A 25,214-nucleotide genomic window follows, 5' to 3' on the forward strand; every position below is an offset into this window, starting at 1 on the left:
ACATCAACGACAACAAAAAAAATGAAACCCTTTAGTTTTTGAGAGGAGTATCAGGGGAAAAGACGTGGATTTCGAAAGAACTTTTGAAAACCCCATATTTAGCTGCTTCTAAAAGGCTTCACATAATTATATATTAGGTCCTTTTCAGAAAGCTGCAGGAAAGGTTTGCCCACTCAGTACTGAATAAACCATGTACTTAAAAAATAAACAAAAAAAAACTTGCAAAGGGCTGAACCAATAAAGTACGGATGCGAGCAATGGGAAGGCCAGCCCTGCATCATGAGGGCTTGTCCGCACTGCAGGCCGACACCTCCGGAACCTTGCAGTACACGCTGTTGGAGTTCTTGCACCGGCAGCCCGGCCTGCTGACTGTGTCATAAAACTTCTGCGACAGCTTGACGCACCCAGTTGCTGGCAGGTAACAGAACAAGCACGGCAGGAACACAGACATAGTGCCCATGCAACACCAGCGGGCACAGCAGTCAGAGTGGGAGCAGGAACACGGGTGGTCCGCGCAAGAGCCCTCCTCGTCCTCATTGGTACAGTGATAGAAAATCCCTTTGACCAGGCACATGCAGGTCGCGTAGTTCACAATGTCCTGCGGGCTACACTGATAACTCTGATTGCAGACCCAGCAGTAGGGGAGAGTTCTGGGTGAGGTGCAGTGAGCACACTTGCATTTCCCGCAGCCCTCGCAGAGTAACACGTGCTTGCCAGGCTCCTGGCGCTGGGAGGTCTCCTTAAGATCGATGGCCTTGGAGCCGGATGACTTGGGCTGTGATTGAACGGCCCTCTCACAGCCAGGCTGATCGGCCACGGACGGCGGGGCAGCGTGGTCCAGTAGCCTTTGATCGGACGAGGTACTGCTGCTACTGCTGATTGAACCAGGTCTGCTGCTGGAAGTCCAAGACAGGCTACTGTGGCTGGAGAGCTGGTGGTGGTCACAGCCCTGGTCGCGGTGACCACCGGATCTCTCCTGATGGGGCGGCCTGCTGTGGGCACTCGGGTTCCTGCTGGGCTGGGTGGCGATCGGGTTTTCGACGTAATCGTTCTCCAGGCGGTTTGGTTTCATCTGGTCCATGGGCAGGATTGTGGTTTGCTGCAATCTGCCATAAGGCAAGCGACCGTCCAGCAAGGGTTGGAACACGGAAGCGGGGCTTCCAGCATTCCCGAGGGAAATCCGAGACTCCATTTGCCTCAGTCTTCTTGATCCAGCACTCGAATTCCACTCCCTGCAACAAAGAACCATCAACATTTTAAAACATTAAACACAAGTGATTCTGGAAATCCGGAATAACAAACATAAAATACTGGAGGAACTCCGCGCGTCAGGCAGCATCTACGGAGATGAATAAAGAACTGACGTTTCGGGCCGAGATTCTTCATCTAGACCTGCCGTGACCTGATGAAGGGTTTCTGCCCGAAAAATCGACTCTTTATTCCCATCCATGGATGCTGCCCGGCCTGCTGAGTTCCTTCAACATTTTGTGCGTGTTATTTTAAAATGTTGTCATATTGAAATCAACTATAACTCATCAATGTACAATGCACCTGGCCGAGACAATGTAAAACTCCACTTGGTTTAAATATTACCACTGAATTGGAAGCACTGGCAATTTTAACGCATATCTGTGGTCAAGGACACAGGAGGACTAATTCGTTGCCTAACTGGTGCTTGACGGGTTAGCTTATTATTTGGGACTATTCCCCGAGTATTTTTGTTATCGAAATCACACGTTCTTCGTGCTGGGAACCCCACCAAGACCATTCAAGTCAAAGCCACAGTCCTGATCTATTCTTAGATTCAAATAGATTTCCGGAATTGCCCGTTTCTGTTCATTTATGTACCAAGCCTGTGCTGGTTGTGAACGCATTTCACTGTATGTTTCCAGCACATGTGATAAATTTTAAAAAAACAAAAAACGAAAGTGGAGCTGGGAAAGAGACAAACGTATAACTAACCCAAGACCCTTAAAGAGTCATAAGCAACAAAGACGAGCAATTAACTATCTAATCCTTCAAACCAATAATATGTCCGCTCTGCTACAGTTAAAGTGATCAGTTACATTAACGTTATGACAGCCATGGGATCTGTTCCCTGCTCGTATCTCCACCGCCTTGTCCTTTGATTTCTCTCCCACTCTTTCTCGTTGGGGTGCTTAATTGTCAAGTTTTCTATTCATAACCCCGACTTGGCGCAGTAACCCACGGAGAGGGCTAGGCTGTGCGTGCATTATCTACAGACGTGTAAAAGGCTGCATGTATCCTGAATAAACCGGAGATCGTTCGCACACACCGACCCATGGAAGGAAGAATAGGCAAAATAATATCTTCAAAGTGCCCCAGATTAGACCATTCCTTTATTCATTAAGAGGTTAGAAATGCCTTCCTGGATTATTCTAGCAATATTTTATGAACTAAAACGCCCCTAACACGAAAACAGATGTTTATTCCATTTATTTAAACATTACACAGGGACATGGTTTATATACGGCGATGTGTTGTATTCTAAATAATACGACATTTGAACAAGCACAATAAGAGACCGAAGGATGAATCACTATTATAATTTTAACCGTGAAGGCAGCGAGTCTGCATCTGGGCGCAGTCAATAATGGAATTTCATTCATAAAATTGCCGATTAATGAATGGAACCATTTGGCCGCACTCCGGGAGGCTAGGATGCGTTTTACATCAATTTGAATAATCGATGCAAGCCATTGAAGGATACAATGAAACATATTTTCAAAATAACCCCTATTTGTAATTGCAAGAAACGGGTTCGGACAATAAACTCAATATTTATCATTTAAAACGATTACCTCGGAAATGTTATTAAACTCGACTCTGGGTCCCGGTTTTCCATTTTAGTTAATAAAACAGAATCAATGTTCAGATACCGAAAATACATTGCGATTTTGTTTTTGCAGGTCGCGGAAACAGCATCTCCTCGAAATATAACATACTGTATGAGGATTTGAAGCAAAATCGGCACTCTAGAATTTATAAATAGACCTTTTCGGTATTCAAGATTTAAGCATTTACTAATTTTCTGACAGAAATTCGCTTAAACGATGCAATTTAGTATCAATTTTAAAATCCGTTGTCTAAAAAAAAAGAGGAATAAATCTGATATTATCCTTAATACGATCTTTATCGGAATCATGTACTATAATACTTAACCCATGAATGTAATATGCTAAACAATAATAAATAGAATATACTTACTTTAAACGTCCCCAGAATAATAACAAGTTCCGTTAACACCCAGGTGCAATTGGGGGATGCTCTGCTTTGTAGATGCAGTACCGCTCGGCGTGAGGGCGCACAGTGGCAGATCCTGCGTAATTTTTGTGAATGAAGCGTTTGGCAGTAGCCGGGAGGGTAGTATTTTCTTTAATAATATATTAAATCAACAACAAATTTATAAAAATGAATTTGATACCCCAGTGGTAAGCATTGGGAGTATAGAAGATGCAGTCGTTGCTTTTGCAGATTCACAGTGGGGTTTGTGGCTGAATCATTGATAAACTGCAGAGTCTCCGACTCAGTACCGTCCATCAGCCCCACTTTCTGTGAAATGCATTTTTTTTCTCTTGCTCGGCGCTCATGAATGAAGAGGCACAGTCAGCACAGTGCGCAGGCGGCTTACTTGCAGTGCAGTATGGGTCATGTAGTCTTCCACCATTTATTCTCCCCTGATCTGGAGCCACACGGACTACAATTCCCATCACCCACTGCAGGACGCCTCCGCTTCCCACGGTTTTATTTGCATACCAGTTTACTATTGGCTGTAAGTAAAGACATGCGATGTTGATTGGATAATTAAAGAGGAACTGCCGCATCCGGTGAAAGCTGTTTGGGCAACTAGGAATGGGCTTGTAAATTTGCACTCTTATTGGACAGAAGGTGTTCATTGATATATTCTCTGAGATTGTTGTGAATTAAAGAATGGAGACAGAGAACGAGAGAGAGAGAGAGAGAGAGAGAGAGAGAGAGAGAGAGAGGGAGGGTACGACAGATGTGCCTTAAAGGGATATCGACTTTTTGCACTGTTCCATCAGCCACATCCATTGAATCCTTCGGTCAAAATGCAGTATTGTATGAAGGTTTATACCTTCTTTACCATTTGTTGTAACCGTGTACGTTCCCCGTTAAGAGGGTGTTTCCCCTCGCTCAGCTAATAATTCTTTCTCAAGCACAATGGAGGACAGTCACCTTTGCTAAATGCGGAGATCTCATTTTTACAATTAAATCTCAACGTTGAGCTATAACCTTGTCCAGAGCTACAGTGGATTGTACTTAGTTTAATGGAAAATTATTTTTTATCTAGATCAGAATAACCCAGAGTTATAATTGTTGACAACTATTCTGATAAATATATATAATAAATGTCATGCCTTGAGCTAACCCACCTGAAACCAGAGATATAGGAGCAATATCTAGAGGCCCTTTGGTGCTGTTATTCACTAAGTGAAATAATAGAGACAGAGCTGCCAATAAAACAGCTTTTATTGAAGACAGTCAACTTTTAATACCAGCAACAATCTATCAAAAGCCACGCTACTTTCTACGGTCTGTCCTTAAGGCTGCATGCACAATCACTTGCATTATGCAATTTCAAAATAGTGACAAGATCATACAAACTAACAACTTTCTGGGGCGGCATGGTAACACAGTAGCAGACTGGGTTCAATTTCCACCTTGCCAGTAAGGAGTTTATACGTTCTCCCTGTGACCACATGGGTTTCCTCTAGGTGCTCCAGTTTCTACCCACAGTCCAAAGATGAATGGGTTGGTACGTTAACTGGTCATTGTAAATTGTCCTGTGATTAGGCTAGAGTTAAATACTGGGTCACTGGGAGGCACAGCTCAAAAGGCCGGAAGGGCATATTCCACAAAGAAAAACTATCTGAAAGCCATGAATTAACAACTTGCGTACACATTAATTATACAATTAACTAGTTATAGAGACATATACACAGCTCAAGATATAACAAACTAAAAAAACCTCTCAAAGTCTTTTGACAAACAAGTCATTCACTTCATATCTCTAAAGTAACTGTGACAAGTATTGATAATTCCAGTAATTACGTATTCAGAGTTTTCGTACACATTCCGATTCACATCCTGCTTTGCAACCGTTGTCTGTATCCAAGTATGCAATGAATACATGTTCTAAACATCTGTGTCAAAATTAAACTTAATATAGGCTTCAAACGCATTAACTGTTACAACATCTACAAAGTATACATTGAGCTTATGATAGTCAGTAATGAGCCAATTAGAGACAGAGTAATAGAGAGCAATACAGCAGAGATACAGGCTCTTCAGCCCAACAGTATTCCTCCGCTGGTTTCCCCTTAAGTCTCGTCATCTCTGCCATCTCACCATCTTATATCTTAATTCTCATTCTGACTTCCTGTCGACACTTCTTTCTTGTAGCCACCTTTAAGTCATAAAGTTTGACTTTCCCTCTCGGGGTTGTTTCCCAAAGCTCACCATTCTACCAGACTGTTTCGAGTTCTCTTGCCACAGTGGTTACATTTCATTATCTCCGTGTTTGCTGCAACATTCATCGCTGGATCTTCAGAGCAGTTGAACTGCCTCCACGCTGCAGTGTCGTTCTTTCAAAGCAGCCAACTCGGTATACAATTGGTTCTCTCCCTTTAGCAATATTGCGAATGAAAGCCTTGCAGGCTGTTTTCAATTTTATTGAAATAAAACATATTTGGCCCTTTGAGCCACACCACCCAGCAATGCCCCGATTTTAACCCTAGCCTAATTACAAGGCAACTTACGATGACCAATTAGAACTGATACGTCTTTGGGCTGTGGGAGGAAACTAGAGCACCCGGAGGAAAAACTCCTTACAGGCACTGGCAGGAATTGAACCCAGGTCGCTTGTACTGTAAAGTGTAGTGTTAACGATTACGCAATGCTGGGCTCTTCCTTAGAACTCAGAATCTTACCCTTGGTATTAGTACATTGTGTGCCAAACTCAATTAAAACTACCTCATATCAGTGCTCATGCTGATCCTTAAGCCTTCCAATTTATCTGTGCTATCTTGTTTTAGCAATATCATCCTGAAACATGCTATATCATCCCAAGCAGATTAAGGAATTTTCCTCTGAAATAATTGCTAAGGGGGATAGTGAATTGCTCTAAATAAACGACTCCTTCCCCTCAAGCTAGTTATAATGAATTATCCTTTGTGATACATGTCACATCCTTCTCAACTTTGTGGTGACCTACATAGATACTTTGGTAATAAACACCTTCTCTCCTAGCAACACACATAAAGTGCTGGAGAGACTCAGCAGATCTGGCCAGCATCTATGGAGAGGAATAAACAGTTGATGTTTCCAGCTGAAACCCTCATTCAGACTGGAAAGGGGGAAAATCTCCTCCCCGATATCTTTCTACCATCAAAATACCCAATCAGTCAGCACTGCAAACCTTTGCCTCTCATACAGTCCTGTGCAAAAATCTTTGGCATACCAAACTAAGGTGCCTAAGACTTTTACACAGTGCTGTACTAGTCAACATGGAGCAGCAGATGAGTTTGTAAATCTGGCGGGAGCAAAGGATGTTGGGAATGGCAAGGGTGGAGCACCAAGTGAGTCAGGTGACAGAGAAGAAGTGTCTGGATTGGTGGGGTTGGGGGGAAAAGGGTGCGAGTGGCGCAGGTGCCTACACACCCAGCCCTAAGACATCAGAGAATATGTACACAACGCTGGAAGAACTCAGCAAGTCAGGCAGATTCCGTGAGAAAAGAGTAGCCAACGTTTTGGGCTGAGACCCTTCATCAGGCTGGTTCCAAACAAATGGCTTATTGATCATTGCAGAACGTCTCTCTCGTGCTTCCTGCTCCATTCCCTATCCCTTCCCCTTTTCCCAACCATTATTCTTCTCTCTCAGCCCCCTTTCCACTCAGTCCGGAATACAAACCCATAACAGAATCAGGTTTATCATCACTCATTCCTGTCATGAAATTTGTTTTTTTTGTATGGCAGCACTACAGTGCAATACATAAAATTACTACAGTACAGTGCACAAGTATTAAGCACCCTAGCTACATATACAGTATGTGCCTAAGACCTTTGCAGAGTACTGTATCTCAGGTATGATGCTCATCGGTCTCTCTTTTTCTATGAGTACGTCATGTTCTGGGATTGGTAACTGTGGCCAGTGCCCTGAGTCTTGGAGTCATTCAGCACCAAAACAGATCCCTTGACCCTCTTTCATGTCTGTGCTGACTAAGATACACTATCTATGTATTCCAGTCCCATTTAGCAGCACTCAGCATCTCTCAAGCCTACCTGCAGTGGTTGGGCAGTGCCAATGCACACAGAGGTATGAAAGCTTCCTGGATCTCTTTGCTGCAGAATATTATGATCCGTTCAATGACCCATAAAAACAACTCAATCTAGCTTGCTGGTGGATGTCCAAAACCCAGACTACCAAAGGAAAGTAACTGACACACCTTTACAACCATCTACCCAACTATTCACCTCCCACATAACTGGGAGAGTCCCACTAGCAAAGGTGCTCAACGACATTTTCCACTTCTTCAATGGAAAGTACTAGAAGTATTTCTGCTTCCTTTCTTTACTATCATGTGATATCCCGATCAGGATACCGGGCACATGGTGGAATTGGATAGTAAAGATGATAAGGGTGGGGCATGGTATTGTAATGGTTAGCACAATGTTTTACAGTATCAGCGACCCCGATTCAATTCCTGCCACAGTCTGTAAGGAATCAGAATCAGTTTTATTATCACCAGCATGTATCGTGAAATGTGTTAATTTATACCTCCTTCCTAATGGTAACAATGAGAAGAGGGCATGTCTTGGGTGGATGGGGGTCCTTAATAATGGCTGCTGCCTTTCTGAGGCACTGCTCCTTGAAGATGTCTTGGATGCCACAAAGGCTAGTACCCATGATGGAGTTGACTAATTTGACAATTTTCTGTTGCTTCTTTCGGTCCTGTGCAGTAGCCCCCCCTACCCCCATACCAGACAGCGATGCAGCCAATCTGAATGCCCTCTACGGTACATCTATAGAAGTTTTCGAGTGTTTTAGGTGACAAACCCAATCCCTTCAAACTCCTAATGAAATATAGCCGCTGTCTTGCCTTTTTTATAGATACGTTGGGACCAGGTTAGATCCTCAGACATCTTGACAACCAGGAATTTGAAATTGCTCACTCTCTCCACTTCTGATCCATCTCTGAAGATTGGCTTGTGTTCCCTCATCCTACTACCCTTTCTGAACTGCACAATCAGCTCTTTGGTCTTACTGGCATTGAGTGCAAAAAAAGGTTGTTTCTGCAACACCACTCAACTAGCTGGTATATCTCACTCTTGTATGCCCTCTCATCTCCATCTGAGATTTTACCAAAAATGGTTGTATCATCAGCAAATTTATAAAGGCTTTTGAGTTATACCTAGCCATACAGTCATGGGTACAGAGGGAGTAGAGCAGGAGATGCGCTAGCATTGATCGCCAGCGAGGAGCAGATATTATCACCAATCCACACAGATGGTGGTCTTCTGTTTAGGAAGATGAGGATCCAATTGCAGAGGGAGGTACAGAGGATCACAGTCGATCAGGACTGTGGGATGTTCTCCCCGTGAACGGGTGGTTTGCTCCGGGTACTCTGGTTTCTCCCACAGTCCAAAGCTGTATTGGTTAGAAGGTTAATCGGTCATTGTAAATTGTCCCGTTATTAGGCTGGGGTTAAATCGGGGGAGGCTGGGCAGCACAGTTCAAAGGGCTGGAAGGGTCGACTCCACACGATATCTCAGTAAGTAAGTGAGTAATCAAGCAAGCAGATAGATAGATAAATCAATCATTCCCAGCTGGACTCTTCCATATTATTTTCCTCTTGAATCTGAGACAATGCCAGTTACTTTCTCCAGCAGTGCTCCCACTCATGTGGGCAAATATCAACCTATCTCTTAACTGCAAAACTGCTCAATTGTTCATGCCAAGCAGACCTAAATTTTGTAAATCTTGAAAGCAAGGGAAGTGGACATCTTTCCATTCTGAGCAACAAAAAAAAATCAATTATTAACCTTTACTTATTTTTAACTTGAAAAATGACACACATTTAAACTGATGCAAAAACTTGAATGAACGGGGAGCAAGGACATTTCCCTGGTCCTACAAACCTCCAAGGCAGTATTCAAGCTAATTGCAACGTTGACTAGAAACCAAAACCAGCTTGACACACTTTACAAAGAATCACCAAAGTAAACTGATTAAAGTGCAAAATAAAATAAATATTCTTTAACATTACATTCCCCGGCCATTTTCCAATTGGTATGCAGGATCAGGAAAAATAACTGAAGTTGTTTCATTCTCTCATGTGGATAAGTATTATGTTCTAATCAACTATTTAGCAGCTTCCATTGTTCTACCAAAGCTTAACAGAACCCAAGCAATATCTCATGGTCAATATCAGCAAGACCAAGGAACTGATAGTGCACCTCAGGAGGGGAAGCTAGGAGAACACTCATCAGTAGTGGAAGGGATGAGCAGCTTCAGCTTCCTGGGAATCAAAATCTTCGAGGCCTAACCCATTGATGCGATTACCAGGGAAGTACACCAGTGGTTATACTTCATTAGGAGATTAAGGAGATTTGATATGTCACCAGAGACTCCATCAACTCTAGCAAATTTCTACAGACGTGCTGAGGAGAGCAGTCTTACTGGTTGCATTATTGCCTAGCATGGAGACCCAATATGCAGATCGGAAGAGGCTGCAGAAGGTTATAGACTCAGCCAGCTCTGTCACTGGCACAATCCTCCCCACCGTTGTTGACATCTTTAAATGGTGACGCCTCAAGAAAGTGGTATCCATTATTAAAGACCTTCAATATCCAGGAAAAGCCCTCTTCTCGTTACTAACATTGTACAGGAGTCTGAAGACCCACACTCAATGTTTTAGAAATAGCCTCTTCCCCTCCACCATCAGATTTCTGAATAGTCCAGGGACCCATAAGCACTGCTTCACTACCCTTTTCTATTTTCTATCTATCTATTTATTATTTATTTTAAAGCGTTTGATGGCTCTGGGCCTGTACTCACTGGAATTCAGAAGACTGTGGGGAGATCTCATTGAAACCTATCAAATGGTGAAAGGCCTCAATAGATTGGATGCGGAAAGGATGTTTCCTATGGTGGGGGAGCCTAAGACCAAAATAGAGGGGTGTTCTTTCAGAACAGAGATGAGGAGGAATTTCTTTAGCCAGGGAGTGGTGAATCTGTGGAGCATGTTGCCACAGGTGGCAGTGGAAGCCAAGTCATTGGGTATATTTAAGGCAGAGGTTGATAGATTTTTGATTAGTGAGGCCATGAAAGGGATATGGGGAGAAGGCAGGAGAATGGGCTGAGAGGGCAATTAATCAACCACGATGAAATGGCAGAACAGACTCGATGGGCCAAATGGTCTAATTCTGCTTCTATATCTAATGGTCTCATTGTACCTTAGAGCAATTTTTATGTCTTGCAACGTACTGCTACCACAAAACAACAAATCTCACAACATATGTGAGTGATAATAAATCTGACTCTGATTCTCTTTACTGCCCAAGACAGAAGCGCTAAAGGTGTGATCCCAAGGAGCATGCGTTCACCATATGTCCAGCATTTAGCCTTGAAGGCCAATGATTTTATTAGGAGCACTTTCAAAATGCTCCTCCTACGAAGAACAGAATAATTACTTTACCCTCTTAAACTTCAGAAGAATTTGCCTCTACTTGTTCACTCAAGAATGCCATTCTTTGGGCTTGACTTCAGTGAAGGAATCATGCCTTTTCACTATTTTCGATGGTCTGTAACTTGGGGTGAGTACAACAGCACATGTGCATCATTCTGCCCCCTTTAGAATTGTTGAGATCCCATCTCTCATGCCGAGGAGATTTGATCACCGAAGGACACAGCCATCCTGAACCAGACTTCCACATCAATCTGTATAAAAAAAGCATAACCTGATGGCAGATTTGGTTTCCACAATAACTCTTGTCCCCAAATAAATATACTTAGCAAAATAGGCAATAATGTAATATGTATTTCAGAATAGCTGCGTATTAAAATGAAAGAGTCGACAGAATCTTTACATTGGACACAGAAGAGAGAATATCTTCCCATTAATGCTGACTGGATGAGAGCACATGACACTAAGGTGAAAGGACACAGACTAATCCACACTATCACCTGAAATGTTTTCTAACTAAATTGAATATTAGTTTGTAACTATCAACCCGGATCTTCAGAAATGTCGGAATCAGAATCAGGTTAAATGTCGTGAAATTTGTCATTTTGTGGCAGCAGTGTACAATGCATAATAATAGAAACTATAAATTACAGCAAGTGTATATATATATATATATATATATATATATATATATATATATATATATAAATAAAGAAAAGTAAATAAAATAATGAACACAAGAAAGTCAGCGGATGCTGGAAATCCGAAGCAATGCACACAAAATGTTGGAGGAACTCAGCAGGTCAGGAGGCATCAGCCCAGCAAAAAGAGAGTTAAAAAAATACTGAGGTAGTGTTCATGGGCTCAATGTCCATCAGGAATGTGATGGCAGAGATGAAGAAGCTGCTTCTGAACTGTTAAACGTATGTCATCAGGCTCCGGTACCTTCTCTATGGTGGCAGCAATGAGAAGAGGGCATGTTCTGGGCGATGGAGGTCTTTAATGCCGCCTTTTTGAGGCATGGCCTTTCGGATGCTGGGGTGGCTGATGCCCAATGACAGAAATAAGGCCTGAATGAATGAAATGTGCAGTAATTTGCTACCATATTTATCAAAGAGAAATACATTGAGGCATACTCCAAGTGAGGTCAGAACAATAGGCATTTGAAAGTGGTCGTGGTGCGGTCAAGAGATTCAAGGAAGATCAACAAAGGAATGGAGTGAGTGAGAGCTGAATGCCTGCAGAATGTTCCTTCTGTGTCTGCCTCTTGCTGCATCAAGGCAAAACTCACTGTGGACAAAGTATAAAAAGCTGGTAAAAAGTAAAAAGTAAAAGAATTGCAGTGGTATTTAAAGGTTAAAGTTTTGTACTGTATTACAATCAGACCTCAATTTAGTAATCTACGATGGACAAGTTCAGCACAAGTTTACCAATATTAGCATTTAAGATACTCCAGCATACATTTAGAATCAAGCTGCGCTTTTTAAACTATATATTTCCAATATATTTTCAGAATTCTGCCAAAACTATTTCACTGCCATATTAAGCTACAAATTAAGATTTATAGTTTACATTATAATAAATTTCCAGAGTAATAACATGTAGCGCTGCATAAGTTTCAAAAGCCATTAATTTCTTCCTTAGGTGCCTTAGAAACTTACAGAATGAAATGATTAAAGTTCCAAAGTTTATCCTTCAGTATCCTCTCAGGTCCCTTAGGTAGTGTAAATGCCTGCAAGATTTACAAGTCTCCTCACAGTGTTCCTTGTTATTAAGTTTAAAATAAAGAAAAATTCAGTCATTGTTTATGAGCACCAATAGGCATATAAAAAACATATTTTTCACATTTGTATTTAAAGAGCATCACATAATAAGCAATTACTAATCCATCTCTGCAGCAGGTATTATACATGAAAGCATTTTTACGTTTATGCACCCTGTAATCCACACAACCGTACCTCTCCACACATCAGCTCTAATGACAGATGCCACTGGGAGCCTACTGCTTCTGTGCCTCGAACAGGAGCTACAGAATGGGGATGCAGGTGGGCGGGAGTGTGCAGACTGTGCTCGCTCAGCCCACCCACATCAAACAATGCCATCTCCGTGCCATACAGCAGGGGCTGCTCACACCACTTGGCATCAATTGAAAGCATCCTTTTAATTAGAAATATTTTTTGAAGTGGCAGATTGTTCACAGTGTAACTGCAGCACAAGTGATTCTATCTGCAACAGTTGTGTTTCAAGCACATTTGTCTTTTAAAATTGGGTTCGAATCCTGTGGAATAGGTGATAGAGAATTTCTGCTTCCTTTCTCTGGTTCTACCTCCAAGCCAATCCAACATTTTGATGTAATTATCAGACTGAATTTGATATTCCGAAAAGACGTAAAAAATACCATTTCTCCGCAAATTCAATGGGACCATAAGACATAGGAACATAATTAGGTCATTCAGCCCATCAAGTCTGCTGCACCATTTCATCGTGGCTGATTTATTACCCCTCTCAACCCTATTCTTCTGCCTTTTCCCTGTAACCTTTGATGACATCCTTATTAATCAAGAATCTTTCAACTTTTGCTTTAAATATATCCAATATCAGCTTCTACTACCATCTGTGGCAATGAATTCTACGAATTCCTCCTCATGTCTGTTCTAAAGCAACATCCTTGTACTCTGCGACTGTGCCCTCTTGTCCTAGATTTCCCCTACTATAGGAAGCATCCTGTCCTTAGAGGTCTCTATCTATCCTGTCCACTCTATCTAGGTGTCTCAATATTTGATAGGTTTCAGTGAGATCTCTCCTCATTCTTCTAAACTCCAATGAGTACAGACCCTTTCATCAAATGCTCCTTATACTTTAACCCATTCACTCCTGGGATCATTCTTGTGAACTCCATCCTTCCTCTTCAAGGTAGATAGATAGATAGATAGATAGATACTTTATTCATCCCCATTGGGAAATTCAACATTTTTCCAATGTCCCATACACTTGTTGTAGCAAAAACTCATTACATACAATACTTAACTCAGTAATAATATGATATGCATCTAAATCACTAACTCAAAAGCATTAATAATAGCTTTAAAAAAGTTCTTAAGTCCTGGCAGTTGAATTGTAAAGCCTAATGGCATTGGGGAGTATTGACCTCTTCATCCTGTCTGAGGAGCATTGCATCGACAGTAACCTGTCGCTGAAACTGCTTCTCTGTCTCTGGATGGTGCTATGTAGAGGATGTTCAGGGTTTTCCATAATTGACCGTAGCCTACTCAGCGCCCTTCGCTCAGCTACCGATGTTAAACTCTCCAGTACTTTGCCCACGACAGAGCCCGCCTTCCTTATCAGCTTATTAAGACGTGAGGCGTCAGCACGTTTTCTCAGATAAGGGGCCCAAAACTGCTCACAATACTCCAAGTGTAGTTCTTTTTTCATATTCTAGTCCTCTTGAAACAAATGCTAACACTGCATTTGCTTTCCTTACCACTAACTCAACCTGCAAGTTAACCTTTAGGGAATCCTGCACGAGGACTCCCAAGTCCCCTTGCAATCTGATTTCTGAATTTGCTGCCCATGTGCAAGGGCATGGTTGCGATAAGTTCAATTAACACCTTAGATCACATGTTAACACAGATAAGAGTCCAAATTCCAACTGGTCTTCAATTGAGTTTTATTCTCCTGAGCAATATTTCCGTTTTTATTTACAGTCATAGATCAGTTTGCCATGAAATGTTCCAGCCAAGATTAGTAATTCTACACTATATATTTAAACCTGAAAGGCAGTGTCATGAGTTGAGATAAGTAGAGCCTGAAGAACATCAAAATCAACCTTAGGCCATTTCACTTCGGACACAACCTGGGTGCATGCCACTGTTCTGCTTCAACATTTCAAAGCCAACTTGGCAAGAAATGCAAATCACTGATCGGGGATCCTAATTTTCAATCAGAAAATGCATAAATATTTGCAATATATCCATTTTCCCTTTTACTTACTTTTCTTTGAACTACTCCACTGAAACCAAAATCTTGTGAAAATTTTTCATAGAAGTGATAAGACAATCTACTGGCATGGAAACAGGCCACAAAATAAAACAAAATAAATTTCATGACATGTGTGAGTGATGATAAACCTGATTCTGAAATGGGTCTCTATTGTGGACTGAGAATGAGAAGGGGGCAGGGAGAGGGGAATAATGGTTGGGAAAATGGGAAGGGAGTGGGAAGCACCAGAGAGACATTCTGTACTGATCAATAAATCAATTGTTTTGAATCAAGTGACCTTGCCTGGTGTCTCAATGATGGGAGTGTCTAGATGCGCACCATTTCCTGCTCCTGAAACTCATTCACTGCCACACCCCTGCCATGGCACTACACCCTCACCATTCCCAACGTATATATATGCCTAAGACTTTTGCATAGTACTGTACACACTGGCGTCAATCTGTAATGGCCAATTAGACTACAACTCCCACACCAGTGCTTTCTAGGTATTACTGAAGACCAGTAAAAACTTATTTGATAGGCCATAATTCTGCACCGAGGCACAGTTAGTAGATCTGCTGCATCATAGATCCATAGACAGAGGTTCAATACTGACCTCTATTGCTCCCTTGGTGATCTTTTCATGTTCTTACTATGGAGAGTATATTGACTGGTTGCATCACATCCTGGTATGGAAGCACCAGTGCCTTGGAAGGGAAAATCCTCGAAAAGGTAGTGGATTTGGCGCAGTACATCATGGGTAAAGCCCTTCCAACCACTGAGCACATCTACATGAAACACTGTTGTAGGAAAGCAGCAGCCATCATCAGAGATCCACACCACCCAGACCGTGCTCTTTTCTTGTTGCTGCCATCAGAGAGAAGGTACAACAGCCTCAGGACTCACACCACCAGGTGCAAGAACAGTTACTACACTTCACCCATTTGGCTCTTGAACAAAGGAAATAACTACACTCACTTGCCCATTCATTAAGAAGTTCCCAAAACCAATGATCTCACTTTAAGGACCCCTATATCTTGTTATGTGTGAGGTGGTTCATTTTGGTAGGTCAAGTATGATGGCAGAATTTAGTATTAATGGTAAGACTCTTGGCAGTGTGGAGGATCAGAGGGATCTTGGGGACCGAGTCCATAGGACGCTCAAAGCTGCTGCGCAAGTTGACTCTGTGTTTAAGAAGGCATACGGTGCATTGGCCTTCATCAATCGTGGGAATGAGTTGAGGAACCGAGAGGTAATGTTGCAGCTATATAGGACTCTGGTTAGACCTCACTTGGAGTACTGTGCTCGGTTCTGGTCGCCTCACTACAGGGAGGATGTGGAAACCATAGAAAGAGTGCAGAGGAGAGTTACAAGGATGTTGCCTGGATTGGGGAGCATGCCTTATGAGAATAGATTGAGTGAACTTGTCCTTTTCTCCTTGGAGGGACAGAGGATGAGAGGTGACCAGATCGAGGTGTATAAGATGATGAGAGACATTGATCATGTGGATAGGTATAGGCTTTTTCCCAGGGCTGAAATGGCTAACATGACAGGGCACAGTTTTAAGGTGCTTGGAAGTAGGTACAGAGGAGATGTCACGGGTAAGTTTTTTATGCAGAGACTGCTGAATGTGTGGAATGGGCTGCTGGCGACGGTGGTGGGGGAGGATACAATTGGGTCTTTTAAGAGACTCCTCGATAGGTACATGGAGTTAGAAAAATAAAGTGCTATGGGTAACCCTAGGACATTTCTAAGGTAAGGACATGTTTGGCACAGCTTTGTGGGATAAAGTGCCTGTACTGTGCTGTAGGTTTTGCTTGTTTCTATGTTATCTCATGTTCTCGTTACTTATTGCTATTTATATTTACATTTGCACAGTTTGTTGTCTTCTGCACTCTGGTTGATCTTTCATTGATCCCGTTATCGTTACTATTCTATAGATTTGCTGAGTGTGCCCAGATGAAAATAAATCTCAGGGTTGCATAGATAGATAGATAGATAGATAGATACTTTATTCATCCCCATGGGGAAATTCAACATTTTTTCCAATGTCCCATACACTTGTTGTAGCAAAAACTCATTACATACAATACTTAACTCAGTAATAATATGATATGCATCTAAATCACTAACTCAAAAAGCATTAATAATAGCTTTAAAAAAGTTCTTAAGTCCTGGCAGTTGAATTGTAAAGCCTAATGGCATTGGGGAGTATTGACCTCTTCATCCTGTCTGAGGAGCATTGCATCGACAGTAACCTGTCGCTGAAACTGCTTCTCTGTCTCTGGATGGTGCTATGTAGAGGATGTTCAGGGTTTTCCATAATTGACCGTAGCCTACTCAGCGCCCTTCGCTCAGCTACCGATGATAAACTCTCCAGTACTTTGCCCACGACAGAGCCCGCCTTCCTTATCAGCTTATTAAGACGTGAGGCGTCCTTCTTCTTAATGCTTCCTCCCCAACACGCCACCACAAAGAAGAGGGCGCTCTCAACAACTGACCTATAGAACATCATCAGCATCTCACTGCAGACATTGAATGACGCCAACCTTCTAAGGAAGTACAGTCGACTCTGTGCCTTCCTGCACAAGGCATCTGTGTTGACATATACACACTTCGATAATAAATTTAGTCTGAAATTTGAACTTGGTGGTCCTCTTAGGGTAAATTGCCTCTAGTGTGGAGATATGTGGTAAAACCTAGGAAGAGGGATACAGGGAGCAAAATATGAAATTACTGTAAGCTTTTAGTTGGACACTTGATGGTAATCAGTGGACCAAAGGACCTATTACTATACTAACTAACTATGATTAGACGACTCACAGTGATCGTAAAATTGGGCGTGCATCTTGCTTCTTCTGAATAGAAACTATTCATGTCAAAAGAGAAACTTCAATTATCAAACTTCAGAATGTCCCTAAATTGTGATGTACTGAAAACTGCTGTGAAGGAAGAAAACTCCCACAAAGAACAACTATACTATCTTGATATTATTTCACTGATACTGGAGATAATAATACCAGATACGTGCTCTGCTCATTGTCAATACATATCCACATAGTCTTATCTAAACACAACTGGTCATACATATTTCATTAAAATTATGAGCATTTCCTGCCTCTCAGATATAGTGCGTTGCAGTTGTAACGTAGATGCAGAGTGTGAATTGTTTTGTCGCAAGTAAAGCAACCGTTTTGTATCAGTGGCGATAATTCTTGTCTGGCGTTGGTTAAGAGAAAAAGATATTGGACAAAACTTGGACTTTATTTTTTTGAGTAATGGCTTGGGATATTCACGGTCTGTTTTAACACGTGCACAAATGGTCAGTGCAGCTTTGGGACTGAGCTGACTTGATTAGTTTGCCAGCCAGTTTTACATCTTGTCCAAAAGGGAACAGTCGGACCAGGTGATGTTTCCCTCAGTATTGGAACCAGTCTTGTTGACAACAGTGGCCCTCAAAAGACCCTGGACACCAGGAAAATGTCCAGGGTACTCTCCAGTCATCCTCAGTGAAAAATACATGTATATCATATCAACCACAGTAAAGTAGGCCACCATCTGTAACCAGCTAGTGATATTCTTCTAGATAAACTGTACATTAGCACCTTTCTCTTAGAAGCAGGAGTGCTGAAGATCCACTGAGCACCATGAATAATCCCTTTTTGGGTGTGATGTGGAAGATGCCTGTTACCTTTGGAATCGCATCAGAGCAAGACACAGATGCCTCCAGGCAACAGAGGAAGGAAGGAAATTGGAAAAGAAAATTGGTGAGAGAAGAAAAAAACGCTAACCTGTTTGCCGACTGCCACAGAAGAGGTTTTGTGTATAAAGCACATTTGGGAAGCATTAGCTTTTGCCTAGATGTCACTATGACACCGCAATCTTTGAAGTTAAGGATCTATAATTAGGAAAACAGAGTAGAACATCTTGAGAGCAGGAGTTTTTTTTGTTGCCTGAGATGGAACTTTGTACAGTCAAGGAAGCATCTGCACTCTTGCATGAATTGTGAAATTTTCTGCATTGTAAGTAGGCTAAAGGTAACATGAAATGATGAACCCTCACAATTTTCCACAGACAGAATTTCATATCTTAATTATTAATACAGTACTATAATGCCATAAAGATATTTACTGTTTGAAGGCAGTTGCTCTTAACTTCAGTTCTCCTCTTTTATGATTATCCAGCCACGTGGTCTCTCTCTCTCTCTCTCTCTCTCTCTCTCTCTCTCTCTCTCTCTCTCTCTCTCTCTCTCTCTCTCCTCTCTCTCTCTCTCTCTCTCTCTCTCTCTCTCTCTCTCTCTCTCTCTCCCTCTCTCTCTCTCCCCCCCCCACCCCCAATAAATATCAACAGAAGCAGAGAACCATTTGCTCCATTATTCCTCTGCTTGTGTTGCTCCCACACTACAAACAAAACATGCTGAATTAAGTTAAAATCTTGCTCTTTACTTTGCAGATGCTTTAAACAACAGACACTGCTAAAGTAGCACCCTAGTACTCTCTTCACTTCGGGGCCTGAGCTAAAAGACTGACCAGTGTGGGAACCCCACCACCATCTCCCACTTTCTTTCTCCACTATCTGAGGTACCTAATCTAAATCCATTGGTCCAGCCCTAATTCGATTGCAAATTGAGCCAGAATACAGAAGAGCCCAGAGCTCAAGGCAACCAAAATAACAGTTTCAGTGAAATATTGTACAGAAAAGGATGTGCAGGGCGAAGGAGTACATTTCTGAGACCGAGGTGGAGGAGCGTTGTTGGGAGAGACATAAAGAGAGATTTATTTAACATCTGTCCACACTATAATCTGAACTGACAGTAATTGATGGTAACCTAGCATGCCAAGAACGGAAAAGTATTCAATTTCGCAGTATCCTCCAGAGCCAAAAAGCAGCATTAAAATAAAGTTTGTGAAACTTTAGAGAACTGCCCAAATTAATACTAAATTCTATTAACCAGATAACAGGAAACTATGAAGTCAATTCTGCCTTTAATGAATTACTTGCTGAAGCTATTACAGAAATAGTTGGATACAATTAAATACAGATCAACAGGGATTGATAATACTCTTTGGAAAAGAGAACACATAAACTAAATGCTTTAAATGCTTGTAAATTAGGGCAATATCGAATGTTACTAAAATATAGGGAATAGAGTTTCTGACACAGAGTCAGAAAGGCATCAAGTTAATAATATGGGGGTATGTAGCATTCAGCAGATAATAAAATACTCAGGCAGTTGGACACATGATTCTTGGACACACCCAAAAACAGTCATATTTTTGAAGTACTTTATCAGATTAACTAAGCATTTGTCCCACTACTATTTGTAGGAACTTGCTCTATACAAATTGCTGCATCTTTTGCTGCCACACAATACCAAATGAGCTTCAAAGGTACTTGCTTTGAAGTGCTTCTGAACGTCGCACGATTGTGAATCAGAATTGGGCTTATTATCACAGACTTAAGTTGTGAAATTTGTTGCTTTGTGGCAGCAGTACAGTGCAATACATAAAAATATGTATATATGTTGCAATAAGAACTATAAAGGATAATGAATAAGGCCAGTGTAAAAATTGAGACAGTGGTCATGGGTTCACAGTCCATTCAGAAATCTGAACAGACCCTGAACCATTTACTTATTTAAATTTATTTAAAGATACAGCATGGTGATGGGTCCATCGAGTCCGTGCCCCCAACTCTACCCATGTGACCAACTAATCTACATACCTGTGACCTTTGGAATGTGGGAGGGAACTGCAGCACTCAGAGGAAGCCCATGCGGTTGTGGGGAGAGTGTACAGACCCCTCACAGACAGTGGCGGAAATCAGACCCCGATCAATGATCACTGCCGCTGTAAAGCGATCGCGCTATCCGTCAAAACAGCATGCCATCGACTCACTAAACCTAACCCACACGTCCTCGAAATGTGAGAGGAAAGGGGAGCACCCAGAGAAAATCACCACAGTCACAGGGTGAACGGGAATACTCCTTACAGACAGCGGCAGGAGTTCAACACGGGTTCTTGGCTCCAAAATGGCATTATTCTGACCACACCACCCCATTTAATAAATAGGAGCTCTTTCCTTTGTTTACTATTCAAAATAGTGTTGATAACAACTGTGTTGAAAAACTGCAGGGCTTCGCGTATCAAGTAAAGGACATTCAGCTCTGCAGTAGGGAGTACTGGGAGACTTGTGAACTTAAAGAGTGAAAGCCCCCTATAAGAGTCCAAAACTGTGTAACTCTCATAATGCTGAAAATCAATTGTAAAGTCAATTGAAAGTCCACACAAAACACAGCATAATGTTTAGTTACAACTTTAAAACATTTTTTAAACTCCTCTGATATCTTCTGGTACTATGAATATAAGTTGGAGTTTGCCACTAACACAATGGCTGTTTGATTCCAGTGGAATGCCAGGACAGGGCAGTAATTATTACTGCTTATGTCTTCAATGTACATGCCCCAGCAAAATCCCAGTGTTCTTCACCCCCTAACAATAAACAGGTTACCACTGCGGAAGTGACTTCAAATGTTTCTTCAGTTGTGTGAATGGCTGTCAGATTTATCATAATAACTATTAACAATGTTTTTTTTTTAACCTGTTAGCATTAATGGGGTAAATGGCAGTGATCCAACTTGCAGACATATCAGGAGGGTCAAATTACACACATCTGAAAGATGTGAAGAGAGATCCATTAGACCATAAAACCACAGGACAAAGGGCAGAACTATGCCATTCGGTCCATCAAGTCTGCTCCGCCATTCTATCATCGGCTGATCCATCTCAACTCCATTCTCCTGCCTTATTTCTGTAACCTTTGACCCCCTTACTGATCAATCTCTGCTTTAAATATAGCCAATGACTTGGCCTTCACAACCATCTGGGGGCGCAGAATTCCACAGAGTCACCACAGTTGATAGAATAAAGGTGGAATACATATGGCTTACTACTTCCTTTACATAACCCACTCGCCCAGTCGACAAGCAGTATAACATATTTTTCACTGTGCTCTTTGCAAGGGCTCTGAAGGTCCCTATGATTAGCGTAGGGACTGCATATGACTGGTTTTGCAAAGGTTCTGCTTTTTAATAGGCAGTCTAGAAAATTGTAAAATACAAACAGTGTTAAAAGTTTCATTTGATTCTCCAAATTATATATATCAAGTATATGAAGTAAAGGAGGGCTATGGTCCCGATGCAGGTCGATGGGATTAGGCAGTTTAAATGGCTCGGTACAGACTAGATGGGCTGAAGGGTCTGGTTCTGTGCTGGACTTTTCTATGACTCTCTGACTCTATCTTGGCACATTAGAAAGATTTTGGATGAGATTTCAACAGAACCAAGGCAATTCTTGGAACTCAACCATGTTGTTCCTGGTGTAACAGGCACGCTCAGTTTGAACCATTTTTCATAAAATGTATGTATCTTCCTGTAAATGCTTGCAAGAAAGTGAAGCTCAAGGTAGTAAATTCTTACATACAAGTATTTTGATAATAAACTTACTTTGACAAAACCATATATTGATCTCTATGAGTTCAAATTAAATTTATTTACAAGGTATGCATGTCACCATATACACCCTGGCATTCATAAAAGAACAAAGAAATACAATAGAATCAATGAAAAGCTACACGCAAAGACTGACAAACAACTAATGTGCAAAAGAAAACAAACTACAGATACAAAATATAATAATAAATAAGTAAAGAAATAATACTGAGAACATGAGTTGTAGAGTCTTTGAAGGTGAGTCCATTGTTTGTGGAATCAGTTCAGAGTTGAGGTGAGTGAAGTTATCTATGATAACTTCCTGAACCTGGAGGTCTGGTACATAAAGCTCCTCTACCCTCTTCCCAATGGCAGCTACGAGGAGAGAGTATAGCCTAGGAGTGGGGGTTCCTGATGATAGATATTGCTTACTTGCAGCAGTGCACTCATTGTAGATGTGCTCAGTAGTAGGGAGGGCCTAGCTTGTGACAGATGGGGCTGCGTCCAACATCCACCACTTTCCGTAGAAGTTTCCATTCATGGACATTGCAGTTTTGAGTATACAGTACTGTACACACACAGTATATATCACTAGGGTGCCTAAGACTTTTGCACAGTACTGTGGTCATTTTATGTATTGCACTGTACTGTTGTTGCAAAAATAAAACAAATTTCATGACATATGTGAGTGATGATAAACCTGCTTCTGATATGGGCCTTTATTGTGGATTGGGAGTGGGAAGGGGGCAGTGAGAGGGGAATCATGGTTGGGAAAAGGGGAAGGAAGAGGGAGGAAGAGGGAGGGAGTGGGAAGCACGTCCTGTAATGATCAATAATCCAATTGTTTGGAATGAAATGACCATGCCTGGTGTCTCAGGGCTGGGTGTGTTTGCACCTGCACCATCCCCTGTACCTGGCACTCCTTCTCTGCCAACTGTCCCACACCCCTCCCGTGGCACTCCATCCTCGCCATTCCCAACATCCTGTGCTCCCTCTGGATTTACAATCTCGCTCTCTGCTCCACACTGACAAATACAGTACTGTGCAAAAGTCTTAGGCACCCTAGCTACACACACACACACACACACACACACACACACACACTCACACACACACACACACACACACACACACACTCACACACACACACACACACACACACACACTCACACACACACACACACACACACACACACATACACACACACACACACACACACACACACACACACACTCACACACACACACACACACACACACACTCACACACACACACACACACACACACTCACACACACACACACACACACACACACACACTCACACACACACACACACACACACACACACACACACTCACACACACACACACACACACACACACACACACACACACACTCACACACACACACACACACACACACACTGCTGGAGGAAGTCAGCAAGTCAGGCTGCATCCATGGAAATGAAAAAAAATAAGAGTCAGCGGTTCAGGCCGAGACCCTTGCTGAGTTCCTCCAGCATTTTGTGGTGTGTTGCTCTGGATGAGCAGCTGGGGTATTGAGCAGGTGGAGGAGCTGTTGGATGGCAGAGAGTCAATGTGGAGCAGTCAGTTTACAAGGGGTTATACCAGACAAGAAGATTGTGGAAGGCTTCACAACACTATAAAAGTCTACTACATGGCATTTTCCCAATCAGGGGAGCTACGGCAGAGCTGTAGAAACAAGTCCAATAAGTGAATAAAAAGGCATTTATTACTTCTTTCCTCTAAAGTTTAATATTTATACATTAACTGGAGCATCACTACATTAACATTACCACACTCCCAACACTGCCTTGGCAATAATGGTTTCTTTAATTTAGAATGGTAACCAAGAATTTAAACAAGTTTAAAGATTTGACCTTCATTGGAAGCCTGCTATGAAAATGTGGTCCAAACGATTCTGAAAGGTGTATTTTCCAAGAACGAACCCCACAACCTGTGCATTTTATAAATGTGTTACCGGAGCCTATCACTGCTGATCACAGTCAAGGCTTTGGGGACACAAATGTATTCCAAAACACTAATAAAAATTTAAGAATCCTATGTCATTAAAAAAATGGGATTTGATTTACACGGTCGCCATAAACCAGGGGCCTGATTATAAACAACAAGATCGGGGAATGCTGTAAACCAGTCCCCAAAAAGGCTGTGATAAAAAAAATCCTGGAATCCCGTGCGGCAGAAAGGGAATGTGATTTTAAAACGCGATAGACTCCTGCCCCGGTTAAGAGGACCGGATCAGCCTTTTCATGTAAAGGGCTTTACATTTCAACTGTTTGCAAATGCAAGTCAAATCAGGGCATTCACTAGGGAGCGGGGTGTGCTGAAGACAAAAGTGGATATTTTACTGAGTCAAATTATGGCCGGGTTGGTAATCTCCACCCTTTCAGAATGTCTTCAAATGTTTTGATGTATCAATATATTTTCAGTTAGCAAACATAAAGTTTGGTGCGAATGCAAAGGGAGAGATATATTGGAATTTGACCCAATCTCTCAACACGTCAAAGAGCTGGGGGCGGGAGGAACAATAAGCGCTTGCGATCGGAGAGAGTAAACAATGATTAACATATTCGAATTCTAACGCGTTTAAGAATAAGTAGGGTGAGCAACAACTCAGAAAAGGCTAAAAAAAAATCCAGTTAGACGACGTAAATTAATTTATTAAGAAAAAAGTCTGCGCTGTCTATTTGAACAGGTCAGAATACAGACTGTGGGATCGGGGGCCAATATTTAGGTAGCAGTGCGGGAGAGTGAAGCTGAATGGGCTGAGTTTGTCTGTGTTGGGAGGGGTAAGCTGAATTCTTTCTTTAAGCAGCGCTTGATACAGACGGCCCGCCTGGCAGGCGCCCCGAGCCTCACAAAAGGACAGGATGTGTTCATTTGTAAGTAAACCACAGAACGGAAATTATTGTAATTTTCTCTAAAGTATCCTACTGTCTGCTCTTCGCCGCACCCCCACCCCGACTCCTCCCCTGCA

The 25,214-nt window shown here is 42.0% G+C and overlaps 1 protein-coding gene and 1 long non-coding RNA gene across 5 annotated transcripts in view; one reads left to right on the top strand and one right to left on the bottom strand.

The window, feature by feature from the left end:
• spry4 (sprouty homolog 4 (Drosophila)) overlaps positions 1 to 25,214 on the bottom strand; it is a 26,333-nt gene continuing 1,119 nt past the window's right edge. Inside the window, exons 1-2 of one of the 4 annotated variants that reach the window (XM_073067331.1) lie at positions 3,229 to 3,562; positions 1 to 1,232 (exon numbers count right to left, since the gene is read on the bottom strand). In XM_073067331.1, coding sequence (XP_072923432.1) covers positions 278 to 1,192 — 915 coding nt within the window. In that variant the 5' untranslated portion in view covers positions 1,193 to 1,232; positions 3,229 to 3,562 and the 3' untranslated portion in view covers positions 1 to 277. Of the gene's footprint in view, positions 1,233 to 3,228; positions 3,563 to 9,079; positions 10,982 to 12,388; positions 12,461 to 25,214 lie in introns of those variants that run through there. The other 3 variants (XR_012101584.1, XM_073067329.1, XR_012101583.1) reach the window with 3 other exon arrangements.
• Positions 24,825 to 25,214, top strand: part of LOC140739230 (uncharacterized) — a 9,300-nt gene continuing 8,910 nt past the window's right edge. Inside the window, exon 1 of the long non-coding RNA XR_012101585.1 lies at positions 24,825 to 25,119. This is a non-coding gene — a long non-coding RNA (uncharacterized lncRNA). The remainder of the gene's footprint in view (positions 25,120 to 25,214) is intronic.

This window comes from Hemitrygon akajei, chromosome 15, assembly GCF_048418815.1.
Source record: "Hemitrygon akajei chromosome 15, sHemAka1.3, whole genome shotgun sequence".
NCBI lineage: Eukaryota > Metazoa > Chordata > Chondrichthyes > Myliobatiformes > Dasyatidae > Hemitrygon > Hemitrygon akajei.